Source organism: Zea mays, chromosome 7 (assembly GCF_902167145.1).
Source record: "Zea mays cultivar B73 chromosome 7, Zm-B73-REFERENCE-NAM-5.0, whole genome shotgun sequence".
Taxonomy (NCBI): Eukaryota; Viridiplantae; Streptophyta; class Magnoliopsida; order Poales; family Poaceae; genus Zea; species Zea mays.
The window spans coordinates 139,510,414-139,535,768 of record NC_050102.1 but is presented as its reverse complement, the minus strand read 5'-3'; the positions used below and the strand labels follow the sequence as shown (position 1 = coordinate 139,535,768).

The window sequence follows — 25,355 nt, the reverse complement described above, 5'->3', positions numbered from 1 at the left end:
CCCCCTGGATAGCATCAGACCCCACCGTCAAGGGAGGTCGGCGCCAAGATCTATGGCGCCGACCCCCTGGGACTTGCCACATCGGCTGTCACGTAGGAAAAGTTGGTGCCAATGGTACTGGTGTCGATGTGTGTTACCTCGGCGCCAATGATGATGACGCCGAGGTTGGGGTCCATTTTTTGAAATAAAACTGTAAAGGGCATAGTTGTGCAAAAAAACCCAAAAAGGGCTAAAATCCAAAAAAGTTGGGCCATCTTTGGTCTGTTGCTGGTTGGTCCCCGCAACATTGTCATCGTGTTTAGTCCATTCGATGACAGCAGGTGGACACATTTGTCCCTCTCGCTAGTGCTATGCTCCAATTCTTCACCGTGCACCATCGCACTACTCAGCCTCCCTCGTGACGGTGGCCGTGGTCTAGGGCACGGTTGACCCCTTTGTCCTCGACGTGGTGCTTATGGTGGCCACAAATTTTGGAGAAGCAAGCGAGTATCCCTGCGAAGGAGTTCTTCTCCATCGCTAAGGCCAGCGAGCGGCTCGTTTGCTCCGCCGCAACGACGGTCATGGATGCGCACTTCTTCTCGAACACGCACGACCTGTGCGATAGTGCGAGTGCCACCCCGGACGTGGTGCTCATGGCCTCCACCGCGACAAGCTCTTTGCCAACGTGTTGTTCGTGAAGGAGTTCCCCAAGCGTCTCCTCCTGAGCGTGCTCCCGAAGAAGATGGACATCATCTGCAAGCACCTGATGTTCGGGCCGGAGTCGACGCGCAGCGGCTGGGCGAACCTCCCCTTCGTGTTCAACAAGCGCTACGAGCGAGGAGCTTCCTGCGTTCCGTACGTGGGCAAGAAGGTAAAGTCGGATACCTTAACCACCGTGAATACTATTAGATTGGCCATTCTATCAAAGTAGCGAGTTTTAGATGTTGGCAATCATATTTTGGCGAGTCATGCGATAGGAGTACTAAAGTGGCAAAACATGATGTTAGGAGTACTATAATTAGGGTTGAAAACGGACGGAAAAAATCCTGTCCCGACCTATACCGTTTTTTACATTTGACCCGATCGTTTCCGTATTTACGGAAAAATATGGAAACGGGACAGAAACGGGAGATGACTTATTCCGTCCATTTTTGCGGGATCCCGTTTTTTTTCCGGATTGAACCCGTATTTATTCCGTATTTGACAAATATGGGACGAGCCTAATATGCATTAGTATATAAACTAAATCCTCGTGTATTTATGTGACAAATTATAGCACAATTGGCCATTGTAACCACCGGCTCTTTTCAAATGACAAGTGATCTAAAGTCTTAAACAACATCGGATGTAGCTAAATGTACACATTTAGCAACCAAACAACAATAGAATGTTGCCTCTCTATATCTATTTGTTTTATGTTATTGTTCTGCCAATCAATCACTAGTCAAACATTAATAACATTTCTATTTATATTAAATTATGAGTTTCCGTTAGTATTTCCGTTCGTTTTCGCAGTTCCGTTTATCCCACTCCCGTTTCCGTTCCTGACTATTTCGGACTCGATTCCGTTTCCGATGATAAAATGCGGATACGAAAATGGGAGAGGGATTTTTCCGTCCGTTTCCGTCCGTTTTCATCCCTAACTATAATCACAAAAAGCTCTCTTACTACAGAAATAATGCCACACCATGATTTGGTGACTAGGGAATTAAAATGATCCATAAGCGAGAAATTCCTTTACTATTCAAAATTGAATAGTAGGATGATTCTTTAAATAATACTATTTCCGTTTTTAAATATTTGTCGTTACTGGTTTATTTTTAAACTAAAATACAATAAATAAAAAAAGTAAGATATAAGATAAATCCTCCCTCGTGTATTCGGTCAAGTTTACTGGTCAGCCCAAGGAGTTGAAGCGAGCCTCAGTTTGCAGGGTGCCCGCACGAGGCACGAGGCACGAGGCAGGCCTCCATTCGGACCAGAACCCGATCGGGGCCATTGGGGACGGGGCGGAGAACGCGAGTAAGCACTACCCTCCTCAACTCCTACCCTCCGCCGTAAACCCCGCTGTTCTTTGCCGGAGCACCCACTCCCCGTCCCCAGCCCCAGTCTCGGTCCCCCCGGACTTCGATATCTTCGGAGACCGCCTGCATGCTCAAATCGTAGACACTCTGGGTAGGCGCAGGGTGGAGATCCGTCCGGGCTCGGATCAATTTCTTCGTTCGCTGGTGAGTGACCTAGGCAAGCTGGACAGGATGGTTTAGGAGCTGCTTTGGTATAGGAAACCACCTCTTGTCTGAGTGAGAGCAATTACATCCAAATCAATTCTCTCCATTCAGCCGGGAGCTATTTGCTTGCTGCATGACACCCTAGTCTAGTCCATCCACGCATGGTTCAGTTAGGTTCTTACAGCGTGCAAGATCGATCTACACTAGCTGCGGTTGTTGGTCATTTTCTAACAAAATTGCTATGCCCGTATTAACTCCTGCCATTTGCATAGGGTTCTTTGCGGACACCTCTGTCATCTGTAGATTTCATCTTGATCCTTCCAATGAATAAAAATTTCTGTTTATATATGTTATTGTTCAAGAAACTGAGGTAGGCTCAACCCATTGAGCTACATTTCTGGTGCTGATATCTGTTTGTGTCAACAATTGAGGATCGCTAGTGCAGTTGATTAATAGTGAGTATGCAGCTTGTCTTGTGTGCATTGCTATGTAATTAATCTCTTGTTCAGTGAAGCATAAAATAAGCCATCACAACTGCACTTAAAGCATCAGTCTGAATCAGGGGTGCTTCTTGTCATACAATACCATCTAACTTTTTTACAAAATATTGTTAACCAAGTAGGTTGGTTTGCTTATGCAGGTCAGGTACTCAGGTTAGCATCCATCACACTATCATTTGAACCTTCATGTGTACTGGATGTGATACATAATGTGCACATATTCCACATGGAATGATTCTTCTGTTTGTAGCAGGGAATTCTAACATTTACCAACTGCAGGTACTCAGGCTCTAATATTTTTACAAAATCGATGGAAAGTTCTAAATCTCCTCAGTCATCAAAAAACAGTCGGATTGTGGTGCCTTCTGATAGCAATCGCTCCCGATTTGACAATGACGGTTTTTCTTCAGAAACTGCATCAAATCAAATGGTTGTGTTCAACTCTGAAGCAGCAGATGAACTGGGAGAAAACCGTTTGCAGAAGTCAGTGATAACAAAGGGGATATCACCATCTATTGGAGCATTCACTGTCCAATGTGCTAAATGTTTTAAATGGAGGCTTATTCCAACAAAAGAGAAATACGAAGAAATTCGTGAACGTATTATACAGGAACCTTTTGTATGCAAAAGAGCTCGTGAATGGAGACCTGATATAACATGCAATGACCCAGAAGATATATCTCAGGACGGTAGCAGGCTTTGGGCTATTGACAAACCCAATATTGCACAACCCCCTCATGGATGGGAAAGGCAGATTAGGATAAGAGGTGAAGGGGGTACCAAATTTGCTGATGTGTAAGTAATGCTTTTCTGTTAGTGCTGTTTTTGCTCTGATCTTATTATCTTTTGCAACACAATTTGGTTCCAGTTTTTATTGCTGTCATCTTTCCTTTCAGATCATTGTTAATGATAGAGAAAATAACATAAAACATAACTGCTTTGACGAGTGTGCTATGCATTTTGGTTGGAACATTATGTTTTTTTCCAAAATGTTCTCCAAAATATCATGGATCTAGCAAAAAACAGACATGTATGTCTGCAGCATCATGGATAAAAATATTGACCTGCGGGACATACTTACACAATTTTACTGCATTTTCTGAACTTAATATGTTTGTGTAACCCTGTTATGGATGGCTACTGTAGTGGCACTGTAGTGTGCCTTCTTGGGCCCTGACAAACCCTCTTCTATTTGCTTTCAGATACTATACCTCTCCTACTGGAAGGAAACTTAGGTCTCTGGTTGAAGTCGATAGGTATGGCATTCTAATTTCTTCAAAACTTCCTTGAATACCATCCTTTATCAGCTTTATAAGTTTCCTGAAATTGCACTGTGAAAAGTTGCAACATCTTGAATTCATGAGCAGAACTTTCACATCAATTATTGTATGTTGTAAGGCCTTTAATGACATATTACGAATAAATAGTATGCAGATGTTAACTGTACCAGACTACCAGTTATGCACTGCCTTTATTCCTTATATTTCTGAATTGTATACATATGCTTCAACCTGTCTGTCTTAAAGCCTCCATGTCTTACTTTTGGCAGGTTCCTCCAAGAGAATCCAGAGCATGTTGCACAGGGTGTAACTTTAGCTCAGTTTTCGTTCCAGATACCTAGACCTTTGCGGCAGGACTATGTCAAAAAGAAACCAAAGTTGATAAATGCAAGTGATGAAGCAAGTACAATTACCTCTAAGTCTTCTGAACCAGAAGAAGGTCTCTAATTCGGTATCAGCAAACTAATGATTGTTTTCCAGTGTAATGCATGAACTATTGATTCTTTGATGAAGTTCTCCAATTTCCATGTTAATCCATGAATGATATAGCTTGAAACACATGGGCAGACAAGCAGAGGTTTGGAATATGACAGGCTAGGATGATGTAGCTATCCGGCCTCTTACTACTTGATTAGTTTGAAGCCCTGGTTAGATATGGGAGTAGTGAATTTATTTAACCTGTTGAATTGCTTTTGTGGTACATAATAATTCAAATGAATTTTTTGTGAGGTTATTTGGGTTATGGGATTTGTTGGGAAAACTTTTTCCACCCCCACCCCCAAAAAAACTATATAAAGAGGCCTTGCTAACTGCCGCATGTTGGGTATGTGTACTAGAAAATATCCTTTAATGTCCTGGCATCTCTATTGTACTCTCTCTGTTCCAAATAAAAAGATTTTGTCTTTTCTAGACACATTATTTTTACTATGTATCTAAACAGTGTATATCTAGGTGCATGGTAAAAGCTACATATCTAGAAAAGTCAAAATATCTAATAATTTGGAACGGATGGAGTAGACACTAAGACAAACGATTTTTTTCATCATGGTTACTTACCGCTAAGTGTTAGATTGTGCAGCAAGTTCTCTTCTACATTTTGATAAGAAACTTAATTAACTATGTCTTGGTGTTGTTGTATTGCAGTAGTATGTACACTGCTAGACTCACTATACTTTTCTTATTAAACATTTTGTTTCAGTGAACCCTATAGCCTGGGCAGTTCCTACAAAACATGAGGGTGATGCCAGTGAAGAAGCTTCTTTCGCCGATGAGACACTTGCATCAGAAGTAGTGCTAACCCGGAAGAGGAAAATAGGAAGCTCTTTGTCAGTAGAGCCAAACCATCTCTCTGATGAACTTGAACCAAAGTTGGAGGATGCTTAGAACGGGGAGACTTCTAACTGAAAAGTAAAAGTGGGCAGCGTCGTGATGCCAACTTACCCCCCTGCCATGGTTTTATTGGTCCTCTGCTTGTTTCTCGTTTTCCTTGGGAGTCAGCTTCTCTGTTTTATGTGGTCGCACACGGCCTTATTTGTAGTATTACACCACAGAAGCTGGCTGACCCAAAAACCGACATTTTGGGGGCAGCTACTTAACGAAATGTTTGCACGAGAGTTTAGAGCCCTATGGAACTTGTTTGGATAAATATGTTTATTACGTTGTAGTACTTAGCTAGGAACCTGCTTATGTAAGATGATCTTTCTTTATGTAAGATTAAGAACTGTCAGCGGCCTAGTTCTGCTGCACCTCGGATCTAATCTCATGTTCTTTGTTAGACGGACCAGCAGCCAAGGTTCTGAAATGTCGTAAAGTTTATATGCTAGTACTGCGCTATTGCTATTGTAATTCTCTGTGCACGTTTTTGATTTGATATTGTGATCCATGTCTCTTTTAGGAGCTTAGCTATCTTTGAGCAAATCTTAGTCAATTTGGTTTAGTTGTCACCGTGAGTTGTAGAAAAGTTAATGTTGGCAGTAAAGTAATGAAAAATATGTTACAACTTAGTCGTGCTACCCTATTTATGTTAAGCACCTAAGCATATTTAGCATTTAAAAATTTGTATTTTTGAGCTATGTGTTGTTGAAAAATTATATCACAACTAAGTCGTGCCAACCATTTATCTTAGGCACCTAAGAATATTTAACACTTAAAAAGTCTCTAAAAAATTGCATTTTGTCAAGTTAGACTAGACCAGACCAGGGGTGTCAAGTTAATTGAAAATGAATTCGATTCTAAGTTTAGGCTCATTTTCTCCTGGGGCTGAGTTTTAGGTATAGAGATTCCACAGGCAAGGTCAAGGGCACCGGCCCTTCCTGCGCCCTGGCGCCAGCTTCCCCAATCCCCAGCAGCGTACCTTGTAGCACCTCGAGGAAGGACCGCCCCTGCGTAGTTGTACTTTTGGAGATCATCACGCACTGGTTATCAGCAACAAACAGCGCCTTTGATCATTTAAGTTTGCATTTCTCTGCACATAGTTCCCAGCCTTTTGAGCATATACATATCACGGAGTCCATGGCTGCGGCAAACCTTGCCAGCACCCATTCTGAAAACAGACGTTGTCTCTTAGCTTCAAAAGGCTCCATAGAGGCGTTCAGTTAAACATGTTAAACGTTCTATTCATTTTCTCACGGAGCAACAGTTTAGTTCAAGGATTCAAAATCATATGCATTCCGCATGCCTGTACATTCAGCCATGCCAAGCGAGTCCACATTCTCTAGCTACACGCCTACAACTCACTCCAGAAGCAGGAACAAGTGTGGAATACTTTCTCTATTTTTCACAGTACAAGCAAGTTCACATCATTCATTTTTGTACCTCGGTTAGGTTGTCCCTGGTCGGAATAACCATGCTCTAGTCCAAATGTTAACAATGTGCTAGCGCTAGATAACAACCCAATAATACGAGACATACAAAAGGCCAGGTGATGTTTCGGTAGGAAGCACACAGAGAAGTTCAAGCGGAAAAAGGGTCCTGGTATGTTCAGTTCTCTTTAAACATGTGTATAACGTATCTGACAGAACCAAAGAAACCAAAACAGACTATCTATGGACAACATGGTAGTAAATAACCACAAATCTCGCAATTCACATAGACAGTACATACAGTCTATTCAAAACAACATCAACACGATGCATGCAGCTTCACGCATCCTGAAGAATCTGTAGCTCAATCTAGCGCTGTGGAAGCTTGATCAGTGGCAATGGCGCAATGAGTCCGTCTTAGCTTCCTGATTGCTGCTGCTTCTGGTCATCCGTCGGGCTGGAGGGGTTGAACGGTGCCTGCTCGGCGCAATCACGGTTGTCGCCAGAGTGCTCACGGCCGACGCCCATGAGATCAAGGTAATACTGGTAGTGCGAGATTATAACGTTCATGGCGTCGACGTATCCCTTGCCGCAGATCGACTCGCCGTAGAGTATGTTCATGGTGGCGCCGAACCCAGGCAGGCGTTTGCTGAGCGTGTCGTTCTTGGTGGGCTTCCAGTTGCCCACGAAGGCGTCGTGCGCCGACGGCTGGCTCTTCTTGATCGGCGTCATCCACCGCCACATCGCCGCCATGAATGCCAGCGTCGCGTTCTGCTCCAGGTACTCTGGGTGGTGGAGCAGATCCGCCTTGATCCCGTCACCGGCAGCGCCGTAGTTGTAGTTCCTGAAAGAAGTGCCCGACCAGAGAGAGATTCAGGGCTTGGTTGCTAATCTCTACTGCTCTCCAACTTTCGAATTGATTCAGCGGCCAGCATTACCAGTAGACAGGAATCGCGCCTCGGCCGTAGTACTCGGCGCCCTCGACGCAGGGGTACTGGGTGTAGGTCTTGTCGCAGTAGGTCTGGTCGGGGCTCATCTCGTGGTTGTAGCACAGCCCCCACGCCGTCGGCCCGCCGGTCGCCACGCCGTACCCACCTGCAATCAGTTTCGTAGCCGCTAGTCAGTCAATCGGTTCCTCCTGCAGCCCAAGCACCAGAGAGGGAGCAAGGATGTTACATGAAGTCTTGGCGCCGACGTGCCCGAGGAAGGCGCAGAGCTCCATCATCTGCATCTGCTTGCCGCCGGTGGTGCAGAACCCCTGGGGCTCGAAGAGGGCCGCGGCGGTGATGAAGGCCTGGTAGTCCCAGAACCCGACGGCGTGCGCGACGGGGGTGTTGCGCTTGGCGAAGAGGTTCTCGAACTGGTACACCTTGAAGAAGTCGGTGATGGTGTCGTTGCAGCAGTACTTGCTCCCCGAGCACTCCCACCCCTTGTTACAGATCTTCTCCTGCGACTTCTTTATCTTGGCCTTCCACGTCCCCGCCGTGAGCACCAGCGCAATCGTGCCGCCCACCAGAATCGCCACTGCAGCCAGGGCCAGCGTCCATACGATGATCTTGTTCCGCGTCTTCCGCTTCATCTTCTCTCTCGCCGAGCCCCCCGCTGCTCGCTCCGCCGGATGCTTGATAGAGAGCTAGCTGGATCTCGAAGCGGGGCTGGGGCTCGAATCTGGATCTGAGGAATGCGGATGCAAACGCGACCGGAGAGAGCGGTAGCTGAAGATCTCGCGGTTGTTGAGGGGGAGGAGATTAATCGATGGAGAGGAGTGTGAGGTAAGGTGAGAGAACGGGAAAGCGAAGTGGCAACTACACATGTGCCGACGGGGAGAGATGTGGGTGTCGGTGGCGGGAGGCTGTCAGGGGGGAGACGCGCCCGGGCAGGCAGCAACTCAGGATAGATTTTCCGCGTAGATAAAGAAAAAGTGAACGAAATTTGAGTGTTTTTCACATAAGGGGCCGTTCGGTTACTACGGAATGGAGGCCTGGAACAATTCCTATCTGAATTGTTTCTCTAATTTATATAGGTTTTGATTAGCTGGAATAAATCAGGATGTAATCCTGTGCAAACGAACGAGGCCTAAACAATTCACACAGAAGCGGTACGAAGTGTTATTATTATAGACCGATTCTAACGTCAGAATGCTTAGCAATCACAGCCGGGCATAACACGAAATAATACGATTCTCGCATTAGAAGAAAAGGAATATTACTACAATTGAAATTCCCGTGTCAATTTACGAAAGCGACAGGCTCACAGCTCAATGACAGATCATCTGTCACTCGTATAAAAAATCAGGTGGGTGATGCCGTGATATGGACTGAAGCTAGCTAGCTGGCTAGCTTGCGACATCAACTCCAACAAACACCCGCTAAAAAAACATGTACGCGAAATTTAGCGTTCCATGTCCACGCTACCACCTCCAACAACATCCGAATTTTGTCAAAACAATACGTGTGTGTTCAGTGTTCACGCTAAAAACCCCACTTTATTTCTACATTATATTAATTAATATGAATAAAAACAATTTGCAAACTGTGGATCAGTTAAAATCTTGTCAAAACAATATGTGCTCGGAAATTCATAGGATATAGAGGATACAATTTAGAGTACATTGTTGGAGATAATAAAGATATATAGAATAAAATCTTTTAGAGTGTACTGTGAATAACACAATTTTTTTTTTAGAATATGAAATTTAGCGAAGGTTGTTGAAGGCAGCCTTATGTTTGATCTGGCCTGTGTTGACGTTGTAGAGATTTTAAGAGTTCCACAACTTGCGGATAAGAGAAATGAGAAAGTAAGACTAGTATTTGTATTGGCTATGTATATAAGAAGTAGTTCTAATAAAGTTTATTTTTAAACGAATGGGAAATATACTGATATAAGGGCACAAATCTCGCGTTTGGCAAAAAAAAAAATGCCAACAACGTGAGATGTGTGCTCACGGGTTCATTTGGCAAACAAAACATCAATATCCTTAGGACTGAGATACCACGGATTCATTTGGCAAACAAATGACTTTCTGATTAGAATTATGTGTGTGTATATAATCTTGCTGCCAAAAAAAGTATACAAAACATTGTTGTTCTTACTTTATAAACCCAACCAATATTTGCATTGCGTGAAAAACAACCCCAAGAAAGAAAATGAACATTTTAAGCAAGGCTACAAATATTTAGACGCATCGTGGCTTGCTAATCACGTGTTCATTACCTGTAAGAAAATTCACCACACTGGAAACCTACGATATTTAAACATTATTGTACTTGTTCAACTCTTATCACATTGCCTCACCTACACCATAATAAGAATAGACCTAATACAACAAGCTCAATCTTTTGTTGTATAAACTATACCTGATAGAGAAATATGAAAGAATCAAAATATTCAAGAGTATACTGAATTGGTCTGATCTATTTTTTAATAATTAAGATCTATCATTTATTCCATTACATTTGTTTTGTCTAGCATTGATTTCTGTACTATGCATAAAATTCTACACTCTTAAGTTTTCAATCCTACACTAGCGTGGCAATTCTAGGAATGTAAAGACATTAATGTAATTGCACAAATGTAAATACATAAAAGTAAAGAGGGATAGAAGTACATTGATGGTTTTTAAGGTATTGGACAGTCAACACTTTCCACCGGTTCTTGTTAGAGCACTTGTGTAAGGGTATTACTTTTCCTTGATCCACAAAGGAACAAGTCTTCACTAAAGGCTATTTTTTGTTACTCCAATGCGGTGAATCACCAATGCGGTGAATCACCCACAACTGCTCACATCTTGAGTTTACTCTTTGTTCACTAATAAGCTTCTTAATCTTATCAAATATTAACCACTTCAGTAGACAAGAACTTCTCCTTGTTTTTCAAATTATTTTTTACTTCAACAAATAAGCAAGAGAGACTCTAAATACGAGATGGAGGGGTATGTATAGCCCTAAGACAAAGGATTATTTGTTGCCTCTCCACTCAATATTTATGGGACACTGGACATGTTCGGTGTGACCTTGCTACCTGCACCGAACATGTTTGGTGATACTCTAACAACTAGTTTCAAAACTAGCCATATGTGACACTCTGACTGTTAGTTTCAAAACTAGCCATTAATAGTACATAACGTCTAGTGGACACGCCCGATGAGTCCAGAGCCAACCATCTAGAAGTCTTTGTCTGTGAATAACTCATGTCGAGCGAGAAATTTAATGCATTACCAGATAACAGACATGTCCGGTGAGTGCATTGGCTCTCCGGCTCTCTTTTATCTTAGTCAAAAGGTCGAGGAAGGTATAACCATATAAGGGCACGTACAACCTTTTATCTTACCTAGCACCACGTTAGCTGAAGAACAGAGAGTCATCCACTTTTAACGTCGTTGTCCTTCAGCTAACGTAGTACGTGGTGCTGGGTGCGACTTTCTATCGTGTTGTGCTGGGATGGTTTCTTATGGGTCATATGTAATGTAACAGTTAGAGATGGCCAAATGGGCGGCACGGCACGGCCCGGCCCGGGCACGACTAGGCACGACATGGTTAGGGCACGGCCCGTTTGGCCCGTTTAATAGTCGTGTCGTGCCGGCACGGCACTAGTGCCTAAGGCCAGGCCCAAGCACGGCACTAAGCCTGCTTAGCCTTGCCGTGCCGGCCCGTTTAGCCCATATAGCCCGTTTAGCCCATATAGCCCGTTTAGCACTACACCACAGAATTTTAGTCAAATATTCACAAACACAGTTAAAACATACTAAAATAGCTAATATTGAACTGTTTAGTGCAATGGCTGACTCATTAAAAACCTATTTAGGTAAAAACTCACCCTTATGAGAAAACCCTATATAAGAAAAAAGATTACAACACACAGCTAACTAGGTGTGTTTGGATCTAATCATGCATAATCGTGCCTAACCGTGCCTGGGGGCTAATCGTGCCGTGCCCGTGCCGGCCAGCATGCCTGATGCTCGGCCCAGGCACGCAGTGGCGAATCTAGCCGAAAATATGATCGGGGTCATCAAGAGCAGCTTTGCTATATCATACAAATTTTTATGAACTTTAACAGTATTTTGCTAAAGGATTTATAAAATTTATCGGGGTCGCCTGACCCCGATAAACCCCCCTAGATTCGCCCCTGCAGGCACGACACTACCTATTGGGCCGTGCCGGCACGGGCCCGACACCAGCCGTGTCGTGTCGTGCTCCGGACCGGCACGATTAGCCCGGCACGGCTGGCCATCTATAGTAACGGTTCATTGGTAGAGGAGAATTGGAAGAGAGAAACAAACTTACACGTTTCACATATGATGTACGAGATACAACGCATAAAACCAGTACTTTAAAGGAGTAGACACGCCTCCCGAACCAACCTATACACGGGTGATTCAGCATACCAAGTTAAGATCCTAGACACATGGTTAACGAAAATAACAATTAACATGCAATTCCGCGAAACACGCCGTGGAATGGCTTTTCCTTAACGACGAAGTGTCGTCGACCATACCTGCCCATTTCGGCAGCCTCGCGAATGTTCGCCCCCCCATGCGTGTTCTGCGCTGCTCGTCGTCGTCGTCCTCGTCCTCGGATGGGGGCTGTCCTGCTCCTGCGGACGCCTTTTGCAGCTGTAGGGGCGTCGGACTAGTGGCTTTACACGCACGTACTAGTTAGTACCTGCGACATGAGGGCGCCTCCACCGCCCATTCCAAGCCCCACTTTTTTCTCCCTTCCTTTGAAGAAAGAATCCAGTCATCCACTCAGGTTCGTTCCCAATTCCATGCGTGCCCGTGCGTTTGCTGCACCAAAGCCAAACCGAGCGATCGAGCTCCTGACGCGTGCCGGGAACAGCAGCCTCTCATGCGTTGCGCCGGGTCCGGTCCATGCGGAATCAGCATAGAGCTGTGAAGTGAAGTCTATAGGCATTTTTTTTTGCATGAAGTTTGCTTTAGTTTAGTTTAGGCTAATCCCTCGTAGCACAAATTCTGGAAGAGCTTAAATAAATATATATACGCGCGGGCCTTATCCGGCCCAGTGGTCACCACGTGGTGGGCCACCAAACCTGACCGCTACCGCGCCTCATTCGTTTGACCGGGGTCAGCGCCGGCCATGTGGTCCACCTCACCAGCGCGATAATTCACTCGCGAAACCGCGGGATCAGCGAGTGAGGGTTTTAGTTTTACCGAGAGGGGAGAGGGGAGAGGGGAACGGGGAACACGATTTTGATTTTGACTAGCGAGGAAGAGCTCCATGTCAATGTGACTCATCCCCGCATTATAATACGGTGGAGGAGAGGGGAGGCGGGGAAAAAGCATGCGAATTATTCGAGGCGGCTTTATGGTCGGACGGATCACCCCCAGCAAGGAGCCGCCACCCGCCACTCCGCCAGAGCATTGCAGCGCCAGCCACCTCGCCCCCTCTCGCTGTCCCGCACCACCCGCTCCGAGGGAAGGAGAGGTAACCGGTGGCGGGCGCGGCGGCGAGCGGAGATCCCGGGAACTCCGATCGAGCGCAAGCGGCGGGACCTGCGGGAGCAGAGAGCGCGCAGGGAGGAGAAGTGAGTAGCGTGGTTCGATGGTAAGGGAGACGGGATACTACGACGTGCTGGAAGTGAGCCCGACGGCCTCCGAGGCCGAGATCAAGAAGGCATACTACGTCAAGGTGCTGCCTGCGCGCCCTTCCCCATCGTTGCCGTGCGTTCAGAGATGGTTACTTTCGCCTCATTTCGGTGGTTGCTGCTCGTGTTGCAGGCGAGGCAGGTCCATCCGGACAAGAACCCAGATGATCCGCTTGCGGCGGCGAGGTTCCAGGCAAGTATTCTAATGCTCCACTGACTCGTTCAGTTCTCAACCGCAGCAGCGGCGGATCCTACTTGTTTTCCCTGATACTACCTGCCATTGTGCTAACGCGACTGAGCTCCAATCGGCTAAATCACTGCATTTTTCGCATTACTCAACTTTTTAGGTGCGCATTTCAGAAACAGCTGAACATTTATGAGTGCGTTTGGTTGGACGTAAAATGAGGGATGAAAAGGGACGGACAGATTTTCTATAGTGTTTGCATTATAGTGTTTGCATGAGAGTCACTATGGGTGAAAATCAGATAAAAAATCAAAGAGACGGTGACGTCCCCGCCTCATACTACTTTGGCCTCAAACCAAACACATCCTTAAGTGGATAAATAAATGCACTGTGGGATCCTTGTGCCATACACCCAACAACAGTATTCCGTTGTTCAGGGTAGAAAACAATACCACCTCCGTCCCAAAATATAGTTCTTTCTAATCCACTTTTTTTCTATTCATATTCATTTAATGATAATGAATATAAACATATATACAAACTACATTCATATGTTACTTAATGAATATATGATTAGTCTAAAACGAATTATATTTTGGGACGGAGGGAGTACTATATTGAACTGGCGATTCTGCCACATGTCCATTTATCGTGGATTCCTTCACTCTGCATCTTGTTGCTTTTGAGATACATATTTGATGTCAATGCAAATCGGACTGTATAAAAAGAAAGACGCCACATCTTCATCTGAGTTACTACTACTGCAGGAATTGGGGGAGGCATACCAAGTGCTCAGTAATCCCAAGCAGCGTGAAGACTATGACTTACATGGGAAACCTGGTATTTCAACGTATGTTTAAGTACCGATACATGCCATTGTGTTGTTGAAAATTCAAGTGCTCTAGTAGAATTTATTTTTCTTGATAGTTTACTTATGTAGCTGGTATTTAATCTCATATGCTGTCAAATCTTGTCTGATGGTTGCATTCTGATTTGCTTTCTAACATTATCCTATAGGGAAGCGATAATTGATCCTGCAGCAATTTTTGCGATGCTGTTCGGTAGCGAGCTTTTTGAGGACTACATTGGTCAGCTGGCGATGGCATCCATGGCTTCACTTGATGGTTTTACTGAAAACGAACAGATCGATCCAAGAAGGTTGCAAGAGCAAATGCGAGTATGACTCTTTACCAGGATGATTTGTTGCCCTTTTGGGCATTCTATCATATTTGTCATATTCATTCTTGATTGGAAATTCATAACTGTTTTGTTTTACTGAAGACTATGATTTTTCTAAGTTTTTCATTATGTACTACCCCAAACAATTCATAGTGGTTTGTTGTTACTTGCTGTTACTATTACTTTAAGAATTTCCAAGTGAAAATGAAGCTATTGTTTGGCAAAACAGATATCCTTATTCCTGACACTAGAAGCCAGAAAGTTCATGAGAAATCATAGATCATATTAGCTTCATGAAACCTACCTTTTCTCATACATTATGTCCCAGGTTACATAAATGTGAATGTGATCTACACACACTAATTTTGACACTATTTCTCCTATTTCTTTGTTAAAACCTGTTATTTGAATGAGAAGTATTCAATCAGTGTCAGCCTTTGTAGTCACTTACTCTACACAGTACTCTAATAAAATCTAATGTTGGAATGTGAAGTTACTGCTTGCATTTAATGCTTTACCTGCGTTTAACACTACAAGATTGGCCTTTTCAACATTTTGGGAACTTCCATGAGCTGCAGAGCTTAACAAGCTTCTAATAATGATAAATTTGAGAAACTCAAGAAATAATACACTCTATGAGTTGTTTTTGCATGGCATTTCTCATGCAGAATATCAATCTTCATGCTTGTTGACCTCTGCAGCACTTTCAAATTATAGTGGTGATCCCATTTAGCCTTTATTATACCAGATCGGAATGATGGATTTATCAACCATCATTGTCGACTGAGATTAATGACACTTGATGTGGTATTATTATTAGCTGTATGGAAATGCTACCCAAATTTCTGTTCTTTAGACTATTTCCGGCAGCTTACCCATCCTCATTCCTATATTCAAATTTCAATCTGCAAACAGTGCATTCTACAGTGCAGAACAGTGTAGAACAGTGTTTTGGGTAAACATATAAATAAACTACTGGACACGGTCTTACTAGTACTTTAAATATTCAAACAACAAAACCTTTCTGGTGCTTGAAATGTTCAATTTGTTGCTCGGTGTTTCACTATTTATACTTTCTGGCGTACTGTTGATTTAATGATTTAATTATGATGTAGGTTGTACAAAAAGAAAGAGAGGAGAAACTTGCAGAGGCACTAAAAGATAGGTTGCATCTTTATGTTCAAGGAAACAAAGAGGAATTTATCCAGTATGCTGATGCTGAGGTTACTAGACTCTCTAATGCCGGTATGTGTTCATGACAACCATTCCTTCACCTCCCCAAAATATTAATGATAGCCCTATAATCCTAGTCTGTATATCCATGCAACAACTCGTGGGTTCTGTATGTATTTTCTGCTTTGATCCCTGCTTGGTAGCTCTAAATCTTTTGTTTTTTTCTCGAACCACGCAGGAGAACTGCGCGTCATTTCATTAAGAAAGAAAAAGAGATAGCCCCTAGGAGATTAGGCTCCCCCAGGCCCCCCAGGGGTGTACAGAAACAGAACACTTTACAGACTTAAACCATACACGACCATGACCTCTAGGGGGCAACACTCACGACTAAATCCTGTAGAGCTCTCGCCCCCGCGAGACACCATAAATGCCCATCTGCAGCCACAGATTGCACCACAACATGTGCATCCGGCCTAACCCTATCAAAGAAACATGCATTCCTATGTTTCCAAAGCTCCCAAGAGACAAGCACCACCACGGAGTTAAATCCCTTCCGCAACTCCTTAGGTTGTCTCCAGCAACGTCCACTAAATTTCATCCTCTAAAGGAATATTCTCTATCTTTTACAGCACTCTCGAAAAGATTATGTACTCTATATCTTCTTATATCCCCTAAATTTCATCCTCTATATCAACAATGTTACCAGATTTGACATTCTATATTATTTCTTACCGCTCGTGAGCACGTGAACACATAGACATAGGAATCAGCACAGTGCATAGAGGATCACCATACACCCTCTATACATAGCGGACGCATGCCATCCTCTAAATTTTAGTGGACCTTTTAGAGTCTCTTGTTGGAGGGATAAAGGATCTGACAAACCTCTATATTTAGAGTACATAATCTTTTACAGGTTCTGCTGGAGCCAGTCTTAGGCAGCGATCCTACTGATCGACACCATCAGGAATTGAGTCTGCTATCAGGGTCTGGAGGTCGCACAACTTGGTTCAGCCATTGCAGCACCAAGGACCAGACTTCCCTGGCCAAAACACAGGAAGAGAGCACATGATTGATCGTTTCTGGTGCTTGGTCTAAATCTTTTGTTTGCTCTTGTATCCCTGTGTATTCTTACAATTCGGGCAATAAAGAATGTTCTGTAGCACTTCCTTTAAAAAAAAATCGGTCGGGGAGGGAAAGACCGCCCTCCCGGTATTCCATATAAGAAGAGACCGAAACAATGGTCCCGACCGAGAAAATCCCCGAACCCTGGCCTCCCATCACTAACGGGCCGGCGTCAATTGTCTACTCTGCAACGGCCCAACCGGAGGGTGGCGCACAGGACATCGCAACCCGAGAGCGGATATGGCACAACAAGGGGATTTTTTTAACCAAGCCTGAAAATTCGCTCCCGATAGGAATCGAACCCAGGACTTGGAGGTGTTCCTTTTGTTTTTATGGTCACATTTTGAATATAATTAAATATTGACTACGAGTTTTTTTTCTGGTTCTATTTTTTTTCTTATTTTGCAGCATACGGTGTTGATATGTTGAGTACTATTGGTTATGTGTATTCGAGACAAGCTTCTAAGGAGCTTGGAAAGCAAGCTAAATATCTTGGTGTTCCATTTATTGCTGAATGGTTCAGAAACAAAGGGCATTCTATTAAATCCCAAATAACTGCTGCAACAGGTAAAGTTATTTTGTTCACTAAATATCATTGATGTTAGCATAGATCTGTAATTTGTTCATGAGATTTGCTTTGTATCTGCAGGTGCATTAGCTCTTATGCAGCTGCAGGAAGACTGGAGAAAGCATCTCAGTGATGAGTGCCACTACAATGAAGAGGAACTGGAGGCTTACATGCTGACACATAAGAGTGTTATGGTGGACTCGTTATGGAAGCTTAATGTTGCTGATATAGAGGAAACCCTGTCACATGTGTGTCAAATGGTCTGTTTTCATATCTTCTCTATATTTCTAAGGGGTTTAAAGATATTTTGTATCTGATATTTCGCTGTTGTTAGTTGTGACAGTGGTTTTAGTTGTTTTTAATCAATATCAGGTGCTTCATGACAGCAGTGCCAGGAAAGAGGAACTGCGAGTTCGAGCTAAAGGATTGAAAACTTTAGGCAAAATATTCCATGTACAATTCTTCATATATTTTTCAATGCATCTTGTAAGTTATCAAGTGTATTCCATGATCTGATTTAGGCTTTTATCTTGCAGCAAGCCAAGCTTAGCACTGCTGAGGGAGATCCAGCAGCAATGAATAATACAATAAATAACTTGGATGAGAATGATGATAGTTCACCGGAGTCATCTCCAAGATCTCCCAGGGACCAAATGTTCGATACAAACCCACCTTATTCCCAGGTGCTTATTTGCTACGTCCTAAGAACCAAAAAAATGTTTTTGTTGGTTGGTCAGTGCCATACTTATTGTGAGGTGGTTAATGTTAATTGCTATAATTGTCGGGAGCTATAGTATAATGATTTAGGGGAGGGGGGGGGATAAATAGTGTTATCTGAAGAAGTGTCACAAAGTGGAACATTTTTTTGTTCTGTTTATAAGCAGTATACGTGGAGATAGATTTTGTCAGGTGTTACAGAATGCTATATAAATGAATATGATATAGCATTACCCAGACCACCGTAGACATAAAAAGAATGCATCAATATGACCTCTTAAGTCTTAACTAGTTCCTCGTCCTGTCAGTCGTATGCCTCCACTTGCCTCTGGATATAGATCACTAGTAATTATCTAAATCTCAACAAATGGGACCAACATATAAAACACGGTAGCCACCACATCTTATGGTGACTAATTGGGGTCCAACTCCATCGAATTTCACCAATCTCTGCTTCAAATACATACAGCCACCCTTTATTGTTTTCTCCAGCGTCAGGTCTAGCGACTGGTGCTTTAAGCCTCAGGGGGTGTTTGAATGCACTAGAGCTAATAGTTAGTTGGCTAAAAAATTGCGAGTGGAATTAGCTAGCTAACTATTAACTAATTTGCTAAAAGTAGCTAATAACTGAACTATTAGCTAGACTGTTTGGATGTCTTTCATCTAATTTTAACAGCTAATTATTAGCTTAATGCATTCAAACACTTGGACTTGGTATGTCCTACAATGAGGACAACCAACTACTGCACTGGTCACATCAACTCAAGTCTAACTTCAGCCTTAGACCACCAGCATAACATCCATGGTTATATGTACAATACAACAGTTAACTAACACTGCAAGTAGAAATTAGGTTTGGCAGGTTCGTTTTTGTTGTCTCTTACTGTAACTGTAAAAACGTGTCGTGGTAGCAAATCCCTTCATGGACATGAGATTCTGTTGTCAAGCATGAGACTAAAAGCTGCCCTTGTTTCTGTTCAGAGTCCATACGTGGAGGCCCCTGAGTTGGGCGGGTATTTTTCCTTCGACTTCCCAATGCCTATCGCTCCGCCTGGCGCGCAGAGGGACCCTATTCCGTGACCGCCGTGAGTGCGGCGGCTCTGTTTTGTGTGGATCGTCATTTTGTACAATATTGCCTGTGTAAATCATTTTTATCTGTAACATTAGTAGCAGTAGTGTGAGACAGCAGCTTGGCACCCATTGCATCTTTTCTTTTCTTTTTCTTCGTGTAATCAATCAATCAAGCATGCGACGACGGCAGCCTTGTGTTGTTCGTAGGGCTTGGTCTGCTTCTGGCCACGGGTCAGCCATTGGTGTACATGAACTACCACCTCTTTGTTTCTTGTGTTTATCAGTTTATGGGTGCATAATTGTTTTAGCCTATGGGCCCATCTGGGCAAACAACACTTGCTTGTGCTAAGCTTTGCTCGAACTTCGTCTCGTGAAATTTGATCATCTCCTGTTCCTGCAACTCTGGCTCTGATGACTGGAATGTCTGATAACATTGCTCTACTGGATACTGAACTGCACTCTGATTCTTTTCTGATAACACCACCTTTATGTATGTTGATAGGCGGTTAGAAGATGAGAAGTTGAGTGGCTTGAAGAACTTCTACTGTGTTCTAACCTATCTATCCGCTTGCATGTTCGCCCGGTTTTAATCTATACTGATGCTTTTACAATGTTTTGTCTCTATAAATTATAGCTATAATCTTGAGCGAAGCTACGTACAAGATATCGGATACACATGCACCCACGGAAATTTATAAAACTAGTGATTTAAACCATTTTTCTCATATATGTACCACTTACATATTATTATCATGCACTCTTAAGACATTTGCACCCTCCTCTGATTTACTCTGGCTCGCCACTGGCTGTAGCAGCCTGAACACCTGGCTTTAATACAAAGTGAATATCCGGAGTTTGGTGACAAGGGAATATCAAGGGATTTGTGACAGATCTCCTCCAAGTCCCTTGTCATGAAACTAGCCTTCAATCCCCTCCAATTATCTTCCTAAACCAGTCTTAAAAACTTCTGGCTAGAAGTGGATTTGAAGGGGTCCCTTGCTAGTTAAAATTAAATTTAAAAAGGATTTAATCCTCAAAATATCCTCTAATTCCCATGTAACTGAACAAGATTTAAGAATGTAACATCTTCTAATCTGAATGGATATTGCTAGAAACATGCCTGTTAGGATGGCTCTCTGGTGAGCCTTTCTCACTTGAGGTTTCTCACTCATGATGCCGAAGCTCTCTAGTGGGCACGTGACCAACTTTTTTTTGTATTTTGATCCTTTTGCGAAAGATTTTCATAAGTATACTCTTTTCAGTTTAAATTCAGGAAATAGACTCTTATCTCGACGCTATTATTATTGACGCCGAGGTTACATATCTCGGCGCCGATAATAGTAGCGCCGAGCTCTCCTGACCTGGTGTCTAGATGGCAGGGTCGGCCCCGTGATCATTAGCGCCGACCCCCTCTCCTCGAGTGTGCCGCTCACTACAGAAGTTAAAGTAAATGTTACGCATAGAGCACGGTAGTACAGTGTGTACAGAAGTTAAAGTAAATGTTACGCTCCGTACCAAACAAAAAAGGAACGAAAAGGCTAGGCATCCTCCTTGCCACTGCCCACTGCTGCTTTAATTAAAAAGCTCATGTGCTAATCATCTCGCCAAACGTAGGTTATATTGACGGGTGAGTAGCACTCATGCATGGGCAAATAATAAATGACTCCGCTCGACTAGAGCACATGACCTAATACTAGTTCCAGAGTCCAGAGTCCAGACGCAGGTGCCTGCAAATGAACCAAAACTAATTCATCACGGCATTAACTACATACATATATGTCACGGTACCTAAATATTTTTCGGCACACTCCAACTGTATTCAAAATGCTGGTACAACTCCTTCACAGCATTCCTCAAAAAAAAAAAAAACTCCTTCACAGCATATACGATAATCAAACTTTTCCTTGCTTTTGACTATGTGTGTATAAAATTGAAAAAATTCTTATAATATACTAGCATATAGCCGGGCATGGGTAGGCGTTCGTTCGAGCCATGCAAAACCGAACCGTGCACTGATGAAGCTCTCCACCTAAGGCTTGTTCGGTTATTCCCAATACACATGGATTGGATGGGATTGGAAAAAATTGAGAAGAAGTTTGACTTACTTGGGATTCAAACCCATCTAATCCCACTCAATCCACATGGATTGAGAGCTAACCGAACAAGCCCTAATTTGATTAGCCTGCCCTTTTGTTCCTACTAGGCTACTACAAAGGATGGCTAGCTAGAACTATCGTCCCTGATTTTGTTTCCTTTGGAGATGAAAATCACGCGTCGTGCAGGAGCTGCGCTCGCATCGTGCTTCCGGTCGACACCGTTGTCCTCGCAGCCGTCGTCACACGCCTCGGGTTAGTCAACGGTGTAGACAACCTTCCATTCGCCGATGGCTGAGAACGACGATTGCCAGAGCTTGCGGTGGCCATCTGCGTCGGAGGCTAGAGAAGAACAGGACGTAGTAATGGAGACGGTATTTTAGTCATGTCCATTGTTAGGTCTACTAGTGGGGTGTTTCAACAAAAGTACCCGAGTACAAGGACTAGGACCGGATAGCGAGCCAGTTCGGCTCATTAACCTAACGACCTCGTTATGCTAACGAGCCACAGAATTAGCTCGTCTCATTTAAGAGCTCGAGCTGGCTCATTTAGCTCGCGAGTCAGAGCAGAAAAAAATATATAATAATTAATTTTTAGTTAATTTTAAACTAATTTAACAATAGAAAATAGTAATTATACTTATAGTTTTACAAACCATATCAATGTAACACCAAATTAACACAATTCATCACCCATCAATTTACAATTCATATACATATTCATCAGTTTAATCCACAATTATATTTGCATAGACAAATTTAACACATAGACATAATTCATTAATCATTAGTTTAAATCATATATCATAGATACCTCACATACATATAACATGTTCATCAATTATTCCGTAAATAATATGTATATAATTTCGTTTTCTAGAACGTGATAGCCTGTTTAGCTCATGAGCTAACTCGTTAACAAACCAAGCTAACTTATTAACGTACCGAGCTAGGATGTCAGTTCAGCTCAGGAAAAAATTCAAAGAAGTCGAGCCGACCATAAATCAAGCGAGCCAACGAGCAATGAGCATCTAGTCCCATCTTAGTAACGACCCACTTTTTATGAGTTGGAAAAGTGGCGACTCGCGACCTATTTTTGTAGAGAGAGAGTGATCTATTTTGACAAATTTCTGAGAAACGCACGTGCGGATTGCGGTAGTGTCCGCCGTGATACGAACACGATCCGTCCTCCCCTGCGCCGTGTGAAGTTTCAACGTTGAAGCAAAAGCCGCTCCTACACCAGGTGTGGGAGAAATTCGCCGTGATTCTTCGACCTCCCTCCCCACGAACGAGATCCTGTAACGTACTTCTTGCTATCCGATTTTTGTGTTTTCACTTTATTAAAAAAAAGAGGGGGGCCAGCCGAGCTGGGCCGCTACCAGGCCCACGGCCGAGCAGCCCAGCCGACCGGCATGCGCTGCTTTTTGGCTAGGGCTCGCATAGGAGCGCTGAGCAGAGTACGTAAGGGGATCAGGGAGCAGCGCAGGAAGCCTGGCGGCGACGCTAAACAGATTAGCGATCTGTTTGCCGCTTGGCCGGGTCCTGTGGCGCGGGCGTATTCATAAGAAGGGAAAACGCTTCCCTGGTTTTGTAAGGTCCTCTGCTCCTCTCTGCTCTTATCGGCTGATTGTTGTTCTAGTCTCCTCGATCCATTTGGTCCCTAGTGTTCCTGTGGTTAATCGCTGGTGGTGATTGGAAGCTGGTAGAGGTAGAGTTATTCTTGTGCAGCCAGTTTCTCCTGTGCCCCGTTGATTTACAGTGCGCCTGTGTGGTGCTCTGTCTGATCTGATCTCTGTCCACCGTGGCCTAGTGCCTGGGCTCCCTGCTGCGGTGTTCGTCTTCTCGGACTGGTGCCGTGGACGTCTCCCTCGGCTCCGGCAGTGGCTCTAGTATCTCCGTCAGCCTCCCGGCGTGCAGGCCCGGACGTGGGCGGCGGAATTGGTTTTCTGGGACAGAACCTTGTGTTCGCTGAGCTGGTCTTCCCACGTAGACAATCTACGTGTTGTGAGTTATTTGTTGCCTCATTTTATTTACTGTTTAATTTTGTGCAATCTGCTAGTATTAAATACTTGGGTGTGATTGCACTGTTGTGGGCGGATTTGTGTGCTCGATGATGTTAGCAGTGTAGTGAGACAGCGTGACAGTCTGCAGTGGCGGATTCACACCCGGGGCTGCCCGGGCTGCAGCCTCGATCGTGGCGGATTTACACCCGGGGCTGCTCGGGCTGCAGCCCCGATCGTGGCAGCTGCCAACCTGCCCCTGTCTCGACGTCTCGTACTCTAGTTTCACCATCTGCGCCTTCAGCACCTAGCGCATACGCCACCCCCCTACGGCCCTGCTACCCCTACAGCTACAACCCTACCACACTACGCCAGGCAGCGGCTAGCAGGCCAGCAACTACTAGCAAGCAGCAACCGTTGCTCAATAGCCTATACAATGCATCAACTAGTAGGCACCGCCAAGGACCGATGGATAGTAGCCAGCAGACCACCACACGCAAGCCAACAACGTCATTGCAGGCTTGTGGCCAGCAACTCCATATAAATGTACGCTGCTTTTCTAGATTTTAATTATTTTTGTTTCATTAATTATTTGCTAGGTGAAAGGGAATTAGGCTTACACCTAGCTCCTAAATAATTTTGGTGGTTGAATTGCCCAACACAAATATTGGACTAACTAGTTTGCTCTAGTGTATAAGTTATACAGGTGCAAAAGGTTCACACTTAGCCAATAAAAAGACCAAGTGTTGGGTTCAACAAAAGGGCAAAAGGAAGAACCAAAGGCTCCTCTGGTCTGGCGCACCGGACTGTCCGGTGTGCCACCAGACAGTGTCCGGTGCACCAGAGGACTTCAGCTCAAACTCGTCGCCCTCGGGAAAATCCAGAGCCAGCACGCTAAAATTCACCGGACTGTCCGGTGTACACCGGTCAGTGTCCGGTGCTCCGAAGAAAGACGCGGCTCAGGAACTCGCCAGCCTCGGGTTTTCACTCCAGCCGCTCCGCTAAAATTCACCGGACTGTCCGGTGTACACCGGACTGTCCGGTGTAACAGCGGGGCAACGGCTATTTCGGCGCCAACGACTACATGCGACGCATTTAATGCGCGCCAGAAGCGCGCAGTCGTCAGGAACGCGGGAGCAGGCGCACCGGACACTCTACAGTACATGTCCGGTGCGCCACCGGACATCCATGCGGGCCCAGAAGTTAGAACTCCAACGGTCGACCCAACGGCTATTTGGTGACGTGGCTGTCGCACCGGACATGTCCGGTGTGCACCGGACTGTCCGGTGCACCATACGACAGACAGCTCCACCAACGGTCAAGTTTGGTGGTTGGGGCTATAAATACCCCAACCATCCCACCATTCATGGCATCCAAGTTTTCCAGCTTCCAACCACTATACAAGAGCTAGCATTCATTGCAAAGCACACCAAAAAGAGATCAAATCCTCTCCCAACTCCACACAAAGCCCTAGTGACTAGAGAGAGTGATTTGTTGTGTTCATTTGAGCTCTTGCGCTTGGATCGCTTCTTTTTCTTTGGCATTCTTTCTTGTGATCAACACTCACTTGTAATTGAGGCAAGAGGCACCAATCGTGTGGTGGTCCTTGCGGGAAGTTTGATTCCCAAGTGATTTGAGAAAGAGAGGCTCACTCGGTCCGAGGGACCGTTTGAGAGAGGGAAGGGTTGAAAGAGACCCGGCCTTTGTGGCCTCCTCAACGGGGAGTAGGTTTGAGAGAACCGAACCTCGGTAAAACAAATCCGCGTGTCTCACTTCATTATTCGCTTGTGATTTGTTTTGCGCCCTCTCTCGCGGACTTGATTATATTTCTAACGCTAACCCGGCTTGTAGTTGTGAT

At 44.3% G+C, this 25,355-nt stretch overlaps 3 protein-coding genes across 7 annotated transcripts; 2 read left to right on the top strand and 1 right to left on the bottom strand.

The window, feature by feature from the left end:
- The first annotated feature begins 1,869 nt into the window (after positions 1–1,869).
- mbd108 (methyl-binding domain 108) lies at positions 1,870–5,835 on the top strand. 5 transcript variants are annotated; one of them, XM_020540720.2, is made up of 6 exons: positions 1,871–2,001; positions 2,848–2,860; positions 2,987–3,502; positions 3,910–3,963; positions 4,257–4,426; positions 5,186–5,835. In XM_020540720.2, exons 3-6 carry the CDS (start codon positions 3,018–3,020, stop codon positions 5,368–5,370), a joined length of 894 nt encoding a protein of 297 aa, XP_020396309.1. In that variant the 5' UTR covers positions 1,871–2,001; positions 2,848–2,860; positions 2,987–3,017; the 3' UTR covers positions 5,371–5,835.
- A 1,137-nt stretch (positions 5,836–6,972) lies between these two features.
- On the bottom strand, positions 6,973–8,598 carry bk4 (brittle stalk4). The gene is made up of 3 exons (NM_001148862.1): positions 7,965–8,598; positions 7,727–7,883; positions 6,973–7,632 (listed from the first exon to the last, which is right to left on the bottom strand). The coding sequence occupies exons 1-3, from the start codon at positions 8,365–8,367 to the stop codon at positions 7,206–7,208; spliced, it is 987 nt and encodes a 328-aa protein (NP_001142334.1). The 5' UTR covers positions 8,368–8,598; the 3' UTR covers positions 6,973–7,205.
- Positions 8,599–13,050: 4,452 nt separating this feature from the next.
- On the top strand, positions 13,051–19,684 carry LOC100284051 (uncharacterized). The gene is made up of 10 exons (NM_001370574.1): positions 13,051–13,432; positions 13,522–13,581; positions 14,340–14,422; positions 14,590–14,749; positions 15,867–15,996; positions 17,458–17,616; positions 17,699–17,877; positions 17,990–18,070; positions 18,154–18,300; positions 19,316–19,684. Exons 1-10 carry the CDS (start codon positions 13,346–13,348, stop codon positions 19,412–19,414), a joined length of 1,185 nt encoding a protein of 394 aa, NP_001357503.1. The 5' UTR covers positions 13,051–13,345; the 3' UTR covers positions 19,415–19,684.
- Positions 19,685–25,355: the final 5,671 nt, after the last annotated feature.

What these genes read in the sequence shown, in the direction of transcription:
- LOC100284051 (NM_001370574.1), top strand. Translation starts at nt 13,346, where the DNA reads ATGGTAAGGGAGACGGGATACTACGACGTGCTGGAAGTGAGCCCGACG. An exon ending in CCAAATAACTGCTGCAACAG is followed by an intron (nt 17,617 to 17,698) that starts GTAAAGTTATTT and finishes TTGTATCTGCAG; the next exon opens with GTGCATTAGCTCTTATGCAG. An exon ending in CTTTAGGCAAAATATTCCAT is followed by an intron (nt 18,071 to 18,153) that starts GTACAATTCTTC and finishes TTTATCTTGCAG; the next exon opens with CAAGCCAAGCTTAGCACTGC.
- mbd108 (XM_008653617.3), top strand. Translation starts at nt 3,018, where the DNA reads ATGGAAAGTTCTAAATCTCCTCAGTCATCAAAAAACAGTCGGATTGTG. An exon ending in TCTCTGGTTGAAGTCGATAG is followed by an intron (nt 3,964 to 4,256) that starts GTATGGCATTCT and finishes TACTTTTGGCAG; the next exon opens with GTTCCTCCAAGAGAATCCAG. An exon ending in GTCTTCTGAACCAGAAGAAG is followed by an intron (nt 4,427 to 5,185) that starts GTCTCTAATTCG and finishes ATTTTGTTTCAG; the next exon opens with TGAACCCTATAGCCTGGGCA.
- bk4 (NM_001148862.1), bottom strand. Translation starts at nt 8,367, where the DNA reads ATGAAGCGGAAGACGCGGAACAAGATCATCGTATGGACGCTGGCCCTG. An exon ending in CGTCGGCGCCAAGACTTCAT is followed by an intron (nt 7,884 to 7,964) that starts GTAACATCCTTG and finishes AACTGATTGCAG; the next exon opens with GTGGGTACGGCGTGGCGACC. An exon ending in GGCGCGATTCCTGTCTACTG is followed by an intron (nt 7,633 to 7,726) that starts GTAATGCTGGCC and finishes CACTTCTTTCAG; the next exon opens with GAACTACAACTACGGCGCTG.